The following is a 16,459-nucleotide window of genomic DNA, read 5'->3' on the forward strand; positions in this document are numbered from 1 at the left end:
AATCTGACAAGGCTGATTATATAGAAAAGCTGTTTGGATAATGGCACTGAAGTCAGGATATGGTAATTTTCTGCTGTGGTTGTATTTCTCAGAGGCTGTAATACAGACTTTCACCTCTACCACCATCATAGATGAGATCACAGATCTCACACTTCACTGGGTAAATGCATGCACTGTGATGACTTACCACAGTGCCATTACACAGAAGTGTTACCTTGTCTCTTTTGCTGACATAGTCTGGCTGAAGGTTCCTGCGTGTATTGTGTACATAAGTAAAACATTCAGATATAGAAAACTAAATTATATATAATAATTAGCAACTTGTACTAATTTATAACTAACATAGCAGTTTGTATGGATCCTTCCAGTACAGTTTTTCAGTTTTAATTTTTTATCTGTGCAACTTGGAAAGGTTTCTTGTTTCAGCCTTAGAGCCATGAATATAAATGTCACTTAAAGTTCAATAACTGTCCAAGCAGTTATTTCTCTTGGGCTCTCCGGATTTCTTCAAGTGCTTGCTCAATTGTTAGAGGTGGGGATTTGTGATTCTTGATGTACTAAAAAAAAAAAAAAAAAAAAAAAAAGTTAATAAGCTAATATTTGTTAAATAGTAGAAAGCAACTAATCTTCATGTCAAGATAGCTGCATGTTTCTGTACTAGCAATAGAAAGTGACCCTTCTGTTGCAGCATCTGAATGACCCCTGCTCATTTGAGGACAGCTAAATGCTACAGCAGAAACCTTAACCTTTAAAAACTATGGCCTCCAGAGGACTTCAGTCTTTTTTTCTTTTAAACTTATTAATTAATCATGTGCAGAGAAACTAGGTTTTCTGTAAGTACCCGTTTGGGAAGGAGTACACGCTCAGTCTCAGGTTTGTCATAAATACCTCTTTAGCCTCTTCCAGGGTATGGTAGTGGAACTTCTCATGCTCTAGTGACTCCATGAGGGCTGTGTGAAGGTGCTGAATGCTCTCCACAAACTGCTGGGTCAGCATCAGGTGCTGCTTGCACATGGTGTGTAAGACGAGAACGGAGGGGCTGTACGTGGTCAGGGCTGCGAGAAAGGGACAGGGCCCTGTGTGCTGAGCAAAGCAAGCCAGGCTCATGCAGAAAACAGGAAAAAAGAAGAATAAAGGTGGTTTTGGTACCTTCTACTGCATCCATGCTGATGACGTGACTGGCAATTGGCACTGGATCGATGTAGCTGGTTCCCAGAGCAGGGCCAAGCACTGCAGCAGGGTTTGCTGTGCACAGGATAGCATCAGAATTAGTCTGGGCAGAGGGGAAAGGTTTAGTGCTGCTGCTTGGCTCTCCTGCAGTTTCTTGGGACAGCAGCTGCCCTAAAACCACTGCACAGCCTAACAGGAGAACTCTTGTCAGCCAAAAACATGTCGACATAGTTATACAGCTTCCACAGTTTCTTTACTGTTAGGCTCACAACACCATTGCAGAAGGCACCTTTTCTAACCCTAGGCAGAGTAAAAGTAAAGACTTTTATACTCAATGCTTCTCTTTTCAAGCTCACTCAAGTTTCTACTTCCTCCTCGAGTGTGGCAAGGAATGGTGGCTCTTCGCACTTTTTCCTTTTAGTAAAGAGATGTAGGCAGGATGTTAAAGCTCATCTGATCCTGTCATGGGGCCAGAATGCTTTCCCAAGAAAGAAGTATAGTGCAAAAGAACTCTGAATGAGCAATCACTTTAGTAACACTACTAATACCAGCACTAATAATGCAATTATTTACAATAGTAAAGATAGCAGAATACTGAATATCATTTGAGAGTACTACTCGTGCTATTGTGAGCTCTGTCCCTAACACTTGCTCATCCCCCCAGGTCCTGTGGGGGCTATTTTTAAGCAAAAAACATTCCTTATGATGATATTCAATCCCATATAGACAGCAGATTAAAGTGCTCGGCTTTAGAAAAATTTTTATTTAGCACCAGTGAGGGGAAGCTGTCACTGAAGTGAAGTGTTACTGTTTAGTAAGAAGTGACATAAAGTCATCAGAGGTTGCGTGGTGTATATAGTGCTCATTTATTTCAGATGGCTCCTTTTTATACACAGGTGGATTTGACTGGTTATTTAGTTAATACACTCCACCTAATTAACAGGATGCCCTTTTATAAACAGTCTTTAAGAATAACAAGAAAACAGCAGCAAAAACAACACCTGTAGGCTGTTTTTAATAATTTGCTATCACTGTTTATCTCCAGCTCCCTAAAGTCTCCCAGGACGATTCTGGGAAAACTTCTCTCGTTTTCTCACTCTCTCATCAGGCTGTCACATCCACAAAGAAGTCTCTCAAGGTTGGCATATATGTAGGTGTAAAACTTGCCTGAGGAGGGCAGTAGGCGCTGAACTCACCCTCGGCCCGGCAGGAGGCGAAGGGAGGCTCTGCCGTCTGCACTCCGGTTTCTGTGACGCTCACTCGGTGCCCCCGGCTGTGCTGCCCCGGGGTGACCAACGGGGATGGCCCCGAAGATGGGTGTGCTCCAGAACTGCAGCTCTCAGCATGTCCCTCTCCAGATTGCCTGTCTGGTGTAGACAGAGACCTTTCAAAGTCTTCAGAATATTCGGAATTAACAGTGCTCTCATTCTGATTAAGATAATCCTGTTTGTGTGGAGGGAGATCTGAGGAAACTCCACTTAAATGTTCAGAGATTTCAGCTTCAGAGATACATTTTTCAACCTCCTCTTCAGAAGTATCACTCACACCAGTTATTGCACTAGTCATTTTTAGAGCAGCCTGGTCCTCTTCCACCAGCAATGTATCTTTTTTCACATATTTCTTTGATTCTTGAGTAACTGGAATGTCTTTTTCCTGTAAAATTATTTATTTTAGAACCTCCACACTCTACCAAAGTCAGACTGGGAATATGTGCTAGTGGGGAATTTCTACTTACTTTCTGCTTTAATTCTTCTGCCTTACTGGTAGTATCTGGTGCCAAATCATCGAGGCTCAGGATATTCAGTCCAAAGTCTGCAAACAAATGACACCTACACATGAGAGTTTGTGTAAAAATTACAGTATACTTTCCTGTAAGTGAGGAAAGTGGGGGAAAAAATCAGTACTACCTTCCTAGTTCAGTACTAAAAAGTAATAGCAATCAATCACAGATTCTTTAACTTCATAGAAATCCCTAAAATTTCCTCCTTTAATGAGCTGATGTTCCCGAAGTTAAAGAGTCTTGCTACCCCTCATTTCCAGCTGTTCTCACTCTGAACCATTGGTACATTGTGCCACTGATACAGGAAAACTACTCTAAATGTTTTAATTGTTTTGACATCATGATGTCACCCAGGGCAGCATCATGAATCTGAGCCCATTAAGTCAAAAGCTAAGAAAAATACAAATCTATTACACAAGAAAAAAGAAAGAGATCAAGATAATTACTTTTATCAGGCCTTGGTTTATGCAAAATTTCACCAGTGAATCCTTTCAAAGTGACTATTTGCCCATGTTTATTAAGAGAATTTATCAGGAGATTATCAGTACAATTCATACTGAGTCTACTGAGACAGTATTTTAGAAAACTTACATTTCAAGCTGCTGCTGGATAGATCTTCTCCATCAGCTCCTTCAGAAAACAATTCATCTAATGACTTTATTTCACTTCTGTCACTTTCAATGGATTCTTGGATTTGCTTGGTGTAGCCTGCTTCAGGCAGAGCACTCTTTACAGTGTTGTCTTTCATGAAAGATGACAGCAATCGAGGTCTCGTGGTATGTCCTGACAGGTTTCTGCTGGTGGGTGAAGGGGCTGGTGAATTAACTCTACCAAACACACTTTGCTCTGAGTCTTTGTTGTGAAAAGAAGATGCTTTAGATGACTCTGCTGATGAAACTTCCTTACAAGGTGGAGGAGCCTTTCCTGATGGAACTGGAGTCTTGCTCTTTTTGAAGAATATTAAAAAGAGATTTATGTGTTACTTCATTGTTACATGTAGATTGCTAAAGGGAGAACAAATCATTGTGGGTAAAATTTTAAGATGTTAAGATGTGAACCTGAATCATATCATGAGCAAGACACAAATGCAAATTTAGAATTTAGTTGCTGGTGTTATCTAAACAAAAAGTGATCAACCAATTAGAACAATTACATAAAAGCATTAATAGAAATACATAATCTAGCAAAGTTTGTATTTACCTTTCTACGCCACTGGGCATCACTTACCAGAACCTTCTGTTTCCCACTTCCACTGGAAAATCCCAAAGAGCTCTCCATCAATTCTCTCATTTCCTCTTCATCACTATCCAGACCAAGCTGTTTAACCACGACACTCCTTTTAGGGCTTTGCATGCTCTCCTCTTCCTCAGAACAGGCATCTCTCCGGGTCCCATTCCCACTGGTGCTACCATAATTCTTCTTCCAGTACTTCTTGCCCCTGGCACCACCTTCGTGCCCAGAGGCAGACGAGGTGCACTCCTCAGCCAAAGGCTTCATGCCTGAGTCAGTGTTGTGCAATTCCAGGTGCTTTTTGTGCCCCATGATTTTGCTTTCCAGTTGTGCCACTTTGTTGAGGACGGAGCTGAGGCGCGCGCGGGCGGCGCTGCGCGGGGCTGCAGGGCTGCTGCCTGCCCCGACGGCGCCTCCCGGCCTCCGGCCCTGCTGCATCCCAGCAGCGTTCCCATCGCCCACCGTCAGGAACCTGCCGTGGTGGGACAGAGTCCTTCCAGCCTCCTCCAGCTCCGTGCCCTCCCTGAGGTCACCACGGCTGCTGGTCCTGCGGGGTCCATGGCTGTAGCCCTGCCAAGAATCACAGAGTCACTGACCTTCGGAAAGAGCTGACACCACTTTGTGACTGATCCCTATGGATGTTCTCAGTTCAGTCAGAGAGAAAAGGAGAGAGATTCTGCCAGGCTAAGCCTGGGAAAAAGTCCAAGAGGAATGTCAACAGTTATTTTCTCTCTCTTTCTGTTCATATTGTTTATAGGTATGTTCTGCCACACTGACCTAAGTCAAAGTGTACCAGTGATGTGAAAGGTTTTCACTTTGAGACCAATCCTATTTCACCTGATTATAAAACAGGAACGCTACTTCTTAATAAAGTTCTTTTCTTTGCCTTCTGATCTTGGAGTCTTTTCTATTCCCATCCTGCCTCAACAGCGACAATCCCCATGTTGTTAACCTGACCAGAGCACTGAGTGCCACATCCAGACTTTCCTCAAACATCTCCAGGGATGGTGACTCCACAGGGATGGTGACTCTGAGAGTAAAAGGGTTTTAAAATCATGGGGATTTGGGTTGTTAGAAGGAAAAAATTAAGCTTAGAAGGCCCTGGGAAAATACCCTGGGAAAGTAAAGTGTAGGCCTTGTACTTGCTAGAACTGCACCTGTGTAGCTAGTACATGATAAATGATATAATTGTTAGATGTGATGATTGTTTAGTAATTAAATACAATTATTGTTTAATTGTAAGAATAATCATGAGAAACTGTGGTCAGGGGCTTGAGAAAGATCACGAGAAACTCATGTTTCAATAAAGTAAATGTATACAATAGAACAATATAAGCTTAATAATTAATATGCAAATTATATAATGATAGACTATAAAATACGTTCAGCTTGAAAGCCATGTCGGAGTCAGATTTGGGTCTGTACCCCTGATCCCCAAAGCTCTCAATAAAAGCACCTGCATATAATCATATCCCGTGATTATCTGTGTTCCTGAACGCTAACAACTCCACAGCCAGCCCCTTCCAATGTCCGACCACCCTTTCTGCTCAGAAATCCTTTCTGCTGTCCAGCCTAAACCTCCCCTGGTACAGCTTCAGACTGTCCCCATGTCCTGTCCTGGTTCCCTGGAGCCGAGCTGCTCTCTGCACCGCTCTGTAGGGAGCCATAGGAAGGAGCTCGTACAGATCCCTGCCCACACAACACACAAGCACTGGCCCGCGCCCAGGCTGCCCATCACACACTGACACAGGGCGCCGGCGCCTCACCTGCCCTCGGCCCGAGGGTGCCCGGAAGATCGCGGCCATCCGGGACGGGACGGGACAGAGCCGAACGGGGCAGGACAGGGACAAGAGAACGCCGGTTCTGCCCACGCCGAGGTGGCGGATGCTTCTCTGGGCCGGGCCCTGGAGTCCGCGACTCCCCAATACCCCGCCCACTCATTGGCTCCGCGCAGCGATTCGGCGCCACCAGCCAATCACAAGCACGGTTACAGCTGCCGGCAGCGGCACCCCGACTACAAGTCCCAGCATGCATCGGGGCCAATAAATTCGGATTTTTACAAACCCGCGGTCTGCTAATTGTTGGAGCGAGTTGGGAATTAATCCAGTTGTTCCGCAGGATTTGCGTTAAGACCCCCTCACTGAAACAACGTATTGTAGGTTATTACCTGCCCTTTGTACTTGCGTGTCGTTTCAGGGACTTGGCGAAACTTGTATTTCACATGTCACAGTGAAATTTGGCATATCTAACATCATTATATAGTTGTAATATAATTATACAGCTATTGAGCTTCTGCCATGGATCATTTTTATTTTGCCTAGTTTTTTTGTTTTTCTGAGTTAATTTTCTAGTACTTTCTAGTGATATCATCCTGCTGTAAGGCAGTTCCTAAGACTTGAGTTTAAGAAAAACTTTCCCTTGCTATCTCTAGAACCCTGGCTAACAGATATACAAAGCTATATACTCTGATTATATATTTTGATTAAAATTCCAGATCAGACTTATGAATAAAAATTGATAACAAAATGCATCTGGTAACCCACAAGATGATTTAGATTGTTTACCACTGAGGAAAACTACTTATCAAAAAAGCCTACAGACTGGGATGATTGAATCCAAATTTATGATCTAAAAGACCAAATCTATTATCTAAATCACACCTGAGGAAATTTGCTCTCCTTACTCTGTGTTAGTGGATTATTTAATTTCTTTTTAATATAGTTGAACTGTGCACTGGTTTTGCCTTTTTAATTTTCCTGTGTCTTTTAAAGGATTGGGATGAACCTGAACCTATGGTGGAACTAGTGCCGAGGACCTGAATTTTGGGATAATAATAATAATGCAGAGTGGTATTATACTCTGGTCAAGATTCCTCTATACAGTTTATAAATAATTTCCTATTAGGAAACTCCTAGTAAGGGAACAACTTGAGCCACTTTCTTTGCCTGACTCTATTCCAAACATGTAGTTCATCCTGGGGGAATGGGAACCAAATTGGATGGGAAATCAAGGGCTCTTAAGAAAACAGACTTCCTGGTTTTTTTTCTGTTTTCCTTCCAAAGTGAAGGAGAAAGGCACAATTTTTAAATATAATTTCTTAATAATAGATGCTGAGGTTTATGCAAAAGATTTGGGAGATGGAACATGGGGAGAAATGAACATGAAATTCCCATGGGTGTTTTTATTCTTTATTTCCACATTTTAAAGATTCCTTGTCTAATCTGATTGAGAAATTATTGATGCATAAAAATGAAAATTTTTATGGTCATAAAAAGGAAATGAATGCAAAGCAGGATGAGGAATAGCAGGAGCAGGCCCACTGTGCTCCATTCAAACCTTGCTCCTTTTGGGCTTGTGTGACTGCCCAGGGAGGTGGTGGTGAAGTCCCCGTCCCTGCAGGTGTTTAAGGAGTGTGAAAAATGCATATTTTATGATCGGCTTTTCACAAATGTTACAATGAATATTATATGTGTAATGTTAAGAAGTTATGCTGTATGAATTCTCTCGCGTAGTGTGTTAGTTTTAGGTTACAACATAACGTTAAAATAGAAACTCTGTGATATAGGATTTGTTACAAGCTCAAGCAGGAAGATGAGATAACCAAGAAACTCTTCACACAGAGATGTCAGCAAAGGGGGCCCATAAAAAGTTACACCTCCTTATCAGGAAAAAAACAAACATTCTTGCACCTTCTCTCCGTCTTTTTGGAACCACCAAGATTAAGGAGAAGTTGACAAAACCCAGAAAAATTCTTAATTTGCAAGGATTTTATGCATCACGTATGAGCTATATGAATATGCTTTCATATAACCTGAAAAAATATTCAAATAACCTGAAAAACTATTGCTTTTAAGGTTATTCCTTTGTTCACAAGGCATGCTTTTCATAACTTAGTGTCCGAGAGCATCCGGATGTCCACAATTATTTGCTTTTTATTGTCTTGCAATTGTCCTAACTCTAAATTTTATTACTCTAATTGCATTACTATTTTCATAACCATTTTATTATTACTAAACTTTTAAACAAATTTAAAAACCAAGCGCTTGGCTTTTCTCACAGGAGCGACAAGGAGCTCAGCAGCGCTCTGACCTGTCAAAGGCTGGACTCGGTGACCTCAGGAGGCCTCGTCCGTTCCGAGCGATTCGGTGGCTCTGCGGAGCGCTGCGGGCAGCGGCAACTGCCGCGGAGGAGCGGCCGCCGGGCCCCGAGAACGCCGCGGCCGCTCCCCGGCGGGTCCGGGCGGGTCCGGGCACCCCCTCAGCCGGGTCCCGGCGGGTCCCGGCGGGTCCCGGCACCCCCTCAGCCGGGTCCGGGCACCCCCTCAGCCGGGTCCGGGCACCCCCTCAGCCGCTCCCCGGCGGGTCCCGGCGGGTCCGGGCACCCCCTCAACCGGGTCCGGGCACCCCCTCAGCCGGGTCCCGGCGGGTCCCGGCGGGTCCGGGCACCCCCTCAGCCGGGTCCGGGCACCCCCTCAGCCGCCGCGGCCGCTCCCCGGCGGGTCCCGGCACCCCCTCAGCCGCTCCCCGGCGGGTCCCCGAAGGGTCCCGGCGCCCCCTCAGCCGCTCCCCGGCGGGTCCCGGAACCCCGTCAGCCGCCCCGGCGGGTCCGGGCACCCCCTCAGCCGCTCCCCGGCGGGTCCCCGAAGGGTCCCGGCGCCCCCTCAGCCGCTCCCCGGCGGGTCCCGGCGCCCCCTCAGCCGCTCCCCGGCGGGTCCCGGCACCCCGTCAGCCGCCCCGGCGGGTCCGGGCACCCCCTCAGCCGCTCCCCGGCGGGTCCCCGAAGGGTCCCGGCGCCCCCTCAGCCGCTCCCCGGCGGATCCCCGGCGGGTCCCGGCGCCCCCTCAGCCGCTCCCCGGCGGATCCCCGGCGGGTCCCCGGCGCCCCCTCAGCCGCTCCCCGGCGGGTCCCCGGAGGCTCCCCGCACCCCCTCGGCCGCCGCCACCGCCTCCTCGGGCCCGCCCGGCCCGGCCCGGCCGTGCCACCGCCTCCCGCCCCTCGCTCCGCCCCGGCCGCGGCCCGACCCAGCGGGAGGAAGATGGCGGCGCTCATCCCCCTCAGCCAGCAGGTACCGGGCTGCCGGGGGCCGCCGCGCTCCGCCGGCCGCGGGGCAGCTCGGCGGGGCCGCGCGGTAGCCCCAGGGTGCGGCCGGGCCGGGATTGCCGCTGGGTGTACAGGCCCGGCGGGCGGCAGGGGCTCGGCCCGCGGGGAGTGAGGGTCGGGGCGCGGCGGGGGCCGCCCGCCGCCCTCGCCCCGCCCGGCTCCCGCTCCCCGCCGTGCCCCCGGGCCGCAGGGTGAGCCGGTGCCCGCCCCTCACGGAGGCCCTGAGGGTCCCTCCCGGCGCTTCCCCACCCCTTGCCGCCGGGCTTACCGTGGGCCGGGGGGTGGAAGGAGAGAGGGCTGGTGCTCCGCACGTCACCCCGTTTTCCTCTCGGTACCGGGGGGTCGGGGCCGCCTGGAGCGGCCGAGCTGTTGTGGCACGGGGCCGTGACCGTGCGGGGACAGCGGGAAGGGGCTGAGGGACGAGCGGGATGCGTTCGCCTGTCAGCAGGAGGAGGAGGAGAAGCTCCTGCAGGGCAGAGGACAGGACGCGTATCCCTGACCCTTGGGAGAGGCTGTTTCCAGCTCTGGTGGAATGCTTGGGATCCCTGCGTTGATTTCTGTTGTTGCAAGTTTTTTTGATTGATCTCTCACCCAAATAATTCAAGCCTAAGCAGTGTGATTGCTGCCTACTCTTTTCCATGGCCCCTTTTTGATTGATTTCTCAGCCAAATAGTGCAAGCCTAAGCAGTGTGATTGCTGCTTACAATTTTCCATGGTCCTGTGAAGAGAGTCAGTTTACTTATTTGCTTTAAAGCAAAATAAAAGCGTCACCACGCCACTACCGTCAATGTCTTGAAACCAAAACTATTTTCTATCCTGCGCTTAGGCCAGTCAGCCATTCTGAATGACTCCTATTAGTAGTTCAGATTATTTAAATGTATGTATTTCCTTTTAATAATGATCTTTGATTTGTGATACTCTAAAAATTTCTCTCTCAGTGGAGTTATGTGGTGCTTGGATAACATAACTTGCTGTGTGTCTTACTAGGAACATGTACTTGCTGTTTAGCTTTTGTTTAGCAAGAGTCCTGGTTAACATTGGTCTGATTAAGTGAACATATTCAGAAACATCTAAAAATGTCCGTGTATGCACAAACTGTTATCAAAAATTTTCAAGTGATTAATGTGGTGCAAAATATGTAAGTCAAATAGGTTCTGGATGTGCAAGGGTTTGTAGTTGTGAAATTTCTATAATATATTGGTAAAACTCAAATAATTATCAAATACTTACTTTAGTAATCCAGTTTTTCTATTGTTTAAATACTCATTGTTCTTTGAGAGACTGGCATCAATGGTATTCCTTTTGAAAGAAAATGTTATGGTTGGAGGAATAAAGGCCACATTCTGTAAACATATCAGTTATTTTTATAGTATTTTCCAACTAATTCAGTGGAAGCATTGTAGTTCTAAAACTTGTTTTTGTATATTGAGCTGTCAAGAGTAATCTAGCTGTAAACAGAATTTCCTTTAAAGTAATGAACTTCCTCCTCTAATAGCCTTAGTTTTGTGATTACTAAGAAGATGTGTGTTAATTAGAGTAAATGCCAGAAATTTAATTAGACTGAATAGGATAGGGTACATGTGTTGTAACATTGAGGCGTGTCCACTCAGAAAGATATAAAATAAGACTATTGATACCAACATATTAAGAGCTGCAAACAGTATGGGTAATCCAAGCAGTTTAAAATATTTTATCATTAATCATTTATCATCATCATAATAACTTATTTAAAATAATTAATGTGATCCAGAGCTCTTTGTGACCCCGAGATGACCTCAGGAAAGAGAATTAATTGTTCTGGTGGCAGGTGCTTAGTCGTGCCTTTTTACCAGAGCTGCTCTAAGGGACTTGGAGCAATATCCAGGCTGTGCACTGTGTACCACAAACACAGTGTGCAGATCTGCTGGGAGTTTGCAGGCTCGAGGCTTCAACTTCTGAACAAGAAGTCAACTTGGAGATTAACCAGCAAGGCACTAGAGCTCTGAAGGGTCTGTTTGGGAGATGGTCAGAGGTGTTTTGGGGAGTGTAGAGCAGGCATAGGAACCACAGGGTGGATAAACTGTTAGTGAAACTGAACCTCTAACAGGTTATGCTTTGACATCATCAACTGTGTGCTCTTCAATGTTTTTGTCTTTGCCAGTGTTGACAGTCTTGGGTTGGTCCTTCATGAGCAGATGTCTCCAAATGACAGAATCCTCTTGGATGATGCTGATGTCATCACATGTGGTGATGGGTAGATAGGGAGCTGTGCTATTTTTATCACTTGAACCCATTTTGTCTGGTCTGCTTCATCACAGAGATGCAGTCATTTAGGTAAATCGGTCAGAAAGACTGAATCTTTGTAAAATTCTGCAAGTAGAGGATTGGTCTTGAAGTGCTTCCCAGGAGAGCTTGGGTGAATAATTTGCTGTAGAAGGAATTTCACAGCATTGAAGCACATCACCCTGGCTTCCTGCCACCTCTGCCAGGTAAGTCAGCTCCAAGTCATGGCTGACAATATCAAATGGGGGTGACAGGAGTGTCTGCTGATGGGATGAGATCATTCAGTCCTGCTGCTGGAGTGGTTTGCTCCGTATCTTGGTACGAATCCAGTCTCTGCATGCTCTAGGTCACTCACTGCATCTCTTAGAGTGGCTTGTAGTTGCTGGTTGACTCTCTTGTCTGAGCTTTCTGATAAACAAGAGCTGCATAGTTTGGTGGCAGTTGGCTGAAAACATGTTGGTTTTATTCAGTGTAGAACAGGCTATTTCCTACTTCCACCTTTTCTCTGAATGATGTGTTTCCTGTTTGGACAGGAACACAATGCTTACATGTGCTGATCATTTACGTGCCAGCACAAAGAATAGTCAGATTTATGAGTTATGGTTGCAGCATCCTTCTGAAATCCTGTCTGCCGTCAGGAAGAGCAAGAGCTTCCAGAGGGTGCTGATGTTGGAAAATGCAGCAGCTTATTTTTGGATGGATATAAGTGAAGTACATTTAAGATGCTTAGGAAACTGTTCTGAAAATGCAGGATTTTTCTATTCAAATAGAGCTGTAATCTTCAGAGAGTCAGTGTTTGCTTGTGCTTGGTTCAGAGAACTTAGTTATTGTGGATAGCTCCTTAAATAGTTAGCATGTTCATTGTAAACTCACAGGAAGGTTCTCTTGGCATAAAATTAAATTTTCATGTTCTTGATTGGTCTTTTCTTTCATCATGTTCCTGCCTTCCTTCCTCTCAACGTAAGCAGAACATCTGGAAATCCATGAGGATGACAAGGAGGAAGGTGACATCTGGGAGGGGACATAGTAATGATGGGACTTGGTGTGAAATACTCCTTTTCAGGTGTCTAACTGCTGTCCTGGAGGTGGAGAGTGGTTGCCCCAGGCAGGTTTTATGACATCTCTCTGTTTTGCTCATTAAACTCTTTATTGGGTTGTTTTGTTGCTTTCTTTTTGAAGCCTCTGAGTGGTCTAAGGACTGACCTGGTTTTGACCAGATTGGTTTTGCTGTTGGCATTGAGGCTGAGAACACTGTGGAGGGATAACCTGCACAGGGGTAGAACTCATGTGGCAACTCTAGGAGATATGTGAAAAGATAGATTTTAGAAGATTATAGAATGCATCTTTTGGCATTCCAGCTGCCATTTGCTTGGAATGTCAGCAAGAGGAGCTGGGATCTGCTTCTTTAGTACACTGAAAAGGCAGGACTTCACTTGGGTCTGCAGCTTTTGTATAATGCAGTGGTTACACCAAGTTGAAATCCTCCAAAAGCACTGTCAGGTAATTGTGAGAGTTGTTAATTTGCCATTCATTTAACATATATATATTTATTTGTTTTTTGTTGTTGTTTTGTTTACTCTGTTTCAGTTTAAGATCCTAGTCTTGAAAATGTGTTAACACAGGCACAGAGACCTGTGTGTATAATTGTTTGCTGAAGATATTCTATAAGGATGTATATGGTGCAGAAGGTAGTCAGGTCAGCATTGTGTTGAAAGTTTTGTTATCAATCCTTCTCATACTGAGACCTGAAATACTTCAGCAAATAATTCAATGCTGTTCTTCAAAACCTTATCCCTATGTAGTGTCACTAAGTAAAAGTGTGAGGAGAGGTAGGAATCCTGCTGAATGAGTAGTTCTAAGAGATGACAGTAGTCTGTGGTCTTGGTGGCTCACTTTTATCAACACTTAAATTTTAAGTGTCCAGTTTGTAACACAGCAAATTAACACATGATTTTAGGTTTTCAATAGGAGTAATACACAAAGTGCTATATGTTTCTTTTCCTGTCATTTCTTATGGTCGTTTATTCTGTTTTCTTACTTGTGTTTCAGTTTTCTACTGGGAATCCAATATATGAAACATATTACAAACAGGTATGTTCTTTAAAAAAAGTAAAAATAAAGTTCAGTTTCTTCTTCCCCAAGATTTCCTTCTCTTTCTTTTCCCCTTCTCTTTCTTTTCATTGCAGTGCTAAAACTGTGTGAATTCTGAGTGGTGATACAATTTCTGTAACTCCTTTTGACCTAGAGGCAAGAGATATTGCATTTCTTAAATCTGCTTTCACAAGAGCCATGTTTTAATTAAATGTCAATTTTTCTCCTTCAGGTAGATCCAGCATACACAGGCAGAGTTGGGGCAAGTGAAGCTGCTCTGTTTCTTAAAAAATCTGGTCTCTCTGATATCATCCTTGGAAAAGTAAGTTGAAGGAATTGGATCATGCAGTACTTGTATGTACACTTCTTTGAAGTGAAAGAAAACTTTTAAAAAGAAAATTTGATTTTTGTGTAACATTTTTGTTGTCAGCTCGACACTTCAGTAACATTGTGTATCATTACTTGAAAGCTGAATGAACACTTGAAGAAGACGTGCAGTAGGAACTGTTGAACCAAGTTTTCTTTGAAATTCACAGCAGCTTTTATTTTGTATCTCCACAGATATGGGATTTGGCTGACCCAGAGGGTAAAGGGTACTTAGATAAACAGGTAAATGAAATGTTCACGTACACTTCTTGTATTACCTTTCCCAGATTAGCCTTGTTTCAAGCAAGCCTCAGTACCACTAGTAGTTATCTTTTTCAGGATTGAGGTTTTGTTTACAAGGTGGGTTTTTTCCCCAGCACTGCTCATATCCAAGTGTATTACTCAGTGAGGCTGCAGGAGGAGTTTGGTTTTAATTTTCTGTTCTCTTTTGTTTTGTAAATAATTGATGTGTGTACTGTGTAGGTACACAGTCATTGAGTCACAAATGAAAACTGTAATTTGATTTTAGAAGACTTTTGTGCAGGAAAAAACCTAGCATTTTTACTAAAAATGGCTTAAAATAACAAGTTACTTGTAGATTCCAATGAACTCTTTCAGAACATTGCTAACTTTTAAGAAAAATTGTATTTTAATTAGCAGAGAGTTCTTCATAAAAACTACACTTCCACTTTTCTCCTCTTTGTTTCCTGTTACTGTAAAATTTTTCTGGACTCATCCTTAAAAGCAAAGGGGTATTTGCCATTATAGAGCTGTACATGTGAGGTTGCTTTTTACTGAGTTGTACATATACAGTGTTGTTACAAATGGTAAGTGGGTTATTTTTTGTGACTGAAACTGTTTTCTAATAGACAACACAATTGTTTGTAGGGTTTCTACCTTGCGTTGCGCCTTGTAGCATGTGCACAGAACGGCCACGATGTAAACCTGAGCAGTCTGAACTTGACTGTGCCACCTCCTAAATTTGTAAGTAGTAGCCACTTTAATGCAGGTATGTGTTATATGAGAATTAAGGCTTCAGTTGGAACATTGGAATATCTTCTGTTTCATAAATGTCATAGTTCTGGGGCTTCAGGCTGCTGTCACACAGTTCCTTAGGATACAGCAGCCAGGGCTGCCACAGTCTTGTCATGCTGAGTGACAAGAAACCAGCCCCTTCCTGGACTTTGCAAAACCAAAGTGAGTTTAAGTCTGGTCAGCTTGGTGAGGAAGGGGCCATTTTTGTCTCTGTCAGTGTTGACAGTCTTGGGCTGGTCCTTCATGAGCAGATGTCACCAAATGACAGAATCCTCTTGGATGATGCTGATGTCATCACGTGTGGTGATGGGTAGATAGGGAGCTGTGCTATTTCTATCACTTGAACCCATTTTGTCTGGTCTGCTTCATCACAGAGATGCAGTCATTTAGGGAAATCGGTCAGAAAGACTGAATCTTTCAGTCTTGTCATGCTGAGTGATAAGAAACCAGCCCCTTCCTGGACTGCCAAAACAGAGCTTAAGTCTGGACAGCTTAGTCAGGAAGCTGTGTCTGAACTCTGAATACATGTAAAAAAAGGAATCAAAAAAAGATTATTTTGGGGCTGGGTCAACAGGAATGAGTAGTAAAAGGCATTACTGCATCTTTGCCCTGCATGGGGTGCTGCAGAGCCTCTTTGGCTTGTGTTGGCTCTGTGTTTGGATACTGACTGCATCTACTGGATGTCTTTACCCAAGTACTGTAATGCTATAAAATGAGTGTGACTTCTGTTTAGGTACATGTGCAGCTTATTTTCCTCAGTGTAGTTAAGCTTCCTGTCTGTAACTATCTGAAACTTAGTGCAATTAGTAAGTACTAGAGGCAGAAGTGTGTATATTTATCTATTTATATATATATATAAATAAATTTTTTTCTCATTTTTAGCATGACACTAGCAGTCCTTTGCTGATCACACCACCCTCATCAGAGACTCACTGGGCTGTTAGGGTAAGTGTAAAAGAGAGCACATTCCATCCATTTTTTAGAAGTAAATATTTTTCTTGTGTGTAATTTTCCCAGTGAGAGAATTTTATTTTCAGAAGTCCTCCCTTTCTGTGCAAACCTGTGCACAACAGAGAACACCAAGGTGTAGTTTTAGATATGCAATAAGTGTTAAACAGCCCCATGACAACCACTGGTGGGATCTTTTTAAGAAAATGAATTTTAATCTTCTGCCTGGATTTCTTCCAGAATCCTGCAATTAGGCACTTTGTATAAAGGAACCCCACTGGGAACAGCAAAGTATTTCACCACATCCAGTCTGAACTATTAATTTAAAGCTTGAGTTCATAGTTTCTAATTAGTATTCAATGATACAAGCAATATATATAATTTGGGGAAAATAAAATTTGATACGTATGTGGAGATATTTATATTTAGGTAATTTTCAACTCCAAATGGTAGAAATTTAATTTTAAATTTTAATTTT

The 16,459-nt window shown here is 44.2% G+C and overlaps 2 protein-coding genes across 4 annotated transcripts in view; one reads left to right on the plus strand and one right to left on the minus strand.

Annotated features, from left to right (window-relative positions):
• Positions 1 to 60: 60 nt before the first annotated feature.
• On the minus strand, positions 61 to 6,288 carry C28H19orf44 (chromosome 28 C19orf44 homolog). Its single transcript, XM_077788802.1, is given in 11 exon segments — positions 61 to 557; positions 889 to 1,055; positions 1,150 to 1,245; positions 2,367 to 2,823; positions 2,906 to 2,982; positions 3,542 to 3,896; positions 4,151 to 4,750; positions 5,947 to 6,022; positions 6,024 to 6,083; positions 6,085 to 6,137; positions 6,139 to 6,288. Coding segments are annotated over 11 exon segments (2,091 nt in total). The 5' UTR covers positions 6,211 to 6,288; the 3' UTR covers positions 61 to 479.
• Positions 6,289 to 9,191: 2,903 nt separating this feature from the next.
• EPS15L1 (epidermal growth factor receptor pathway substrate 15 like 1) overlaps positions 9,192 to 16,459 on the plus strand; it is a 46,614-nt gene continuing 39,346 nt past the window's right edge. For all 3 annotated transcript variants that reach the window (XM_021540087.2, XM_021540088.2, XM_021540089.2), the window contains exons 1-6: positions 9,192 to 9,244; positions 13,591 to 13,632; positions 13,865 to 13,954; positions 14,194 to 14,241; positions 14,887 to 14,982; positions 15,916 to 15,978. In XM_021540087.2, the coding sequence (XP_021395762.1) occupies positions 9,215 to 9,244; positions 13,591 to 13,632; positions 13,865 to 13,954; positions 14,194 to 14,241; positions 14,887 to 14,982; positions 15,916 to 15,978 (369 nt within the window). In that variant the 5' untranslated portion in view covers positions 9,192 to 9,214. The remainder of the gene's footprint in view (positions 9,245 to 13,590; positions 13,633 to 13,864; positions 13,955 to 14,193; positions 14,242 to 14,886; positions 14,983 to 15,915; positions 15,979 to 16,459) is intronic.

Source organism: Lonchura striata, chromosome 28 (assembly GCF_046129695.1).
Source record: "Lonchura striata isolate bLonStr1 chromosome 28, bLonStr1.mat, whole genome shotgun sequence".
NCBI classification, from domain to species: Eukaryota; Metazoa; Chordata; class Aves; order Passeriformes; family Estrildidae; genus Lonchura; species Lonchura striata.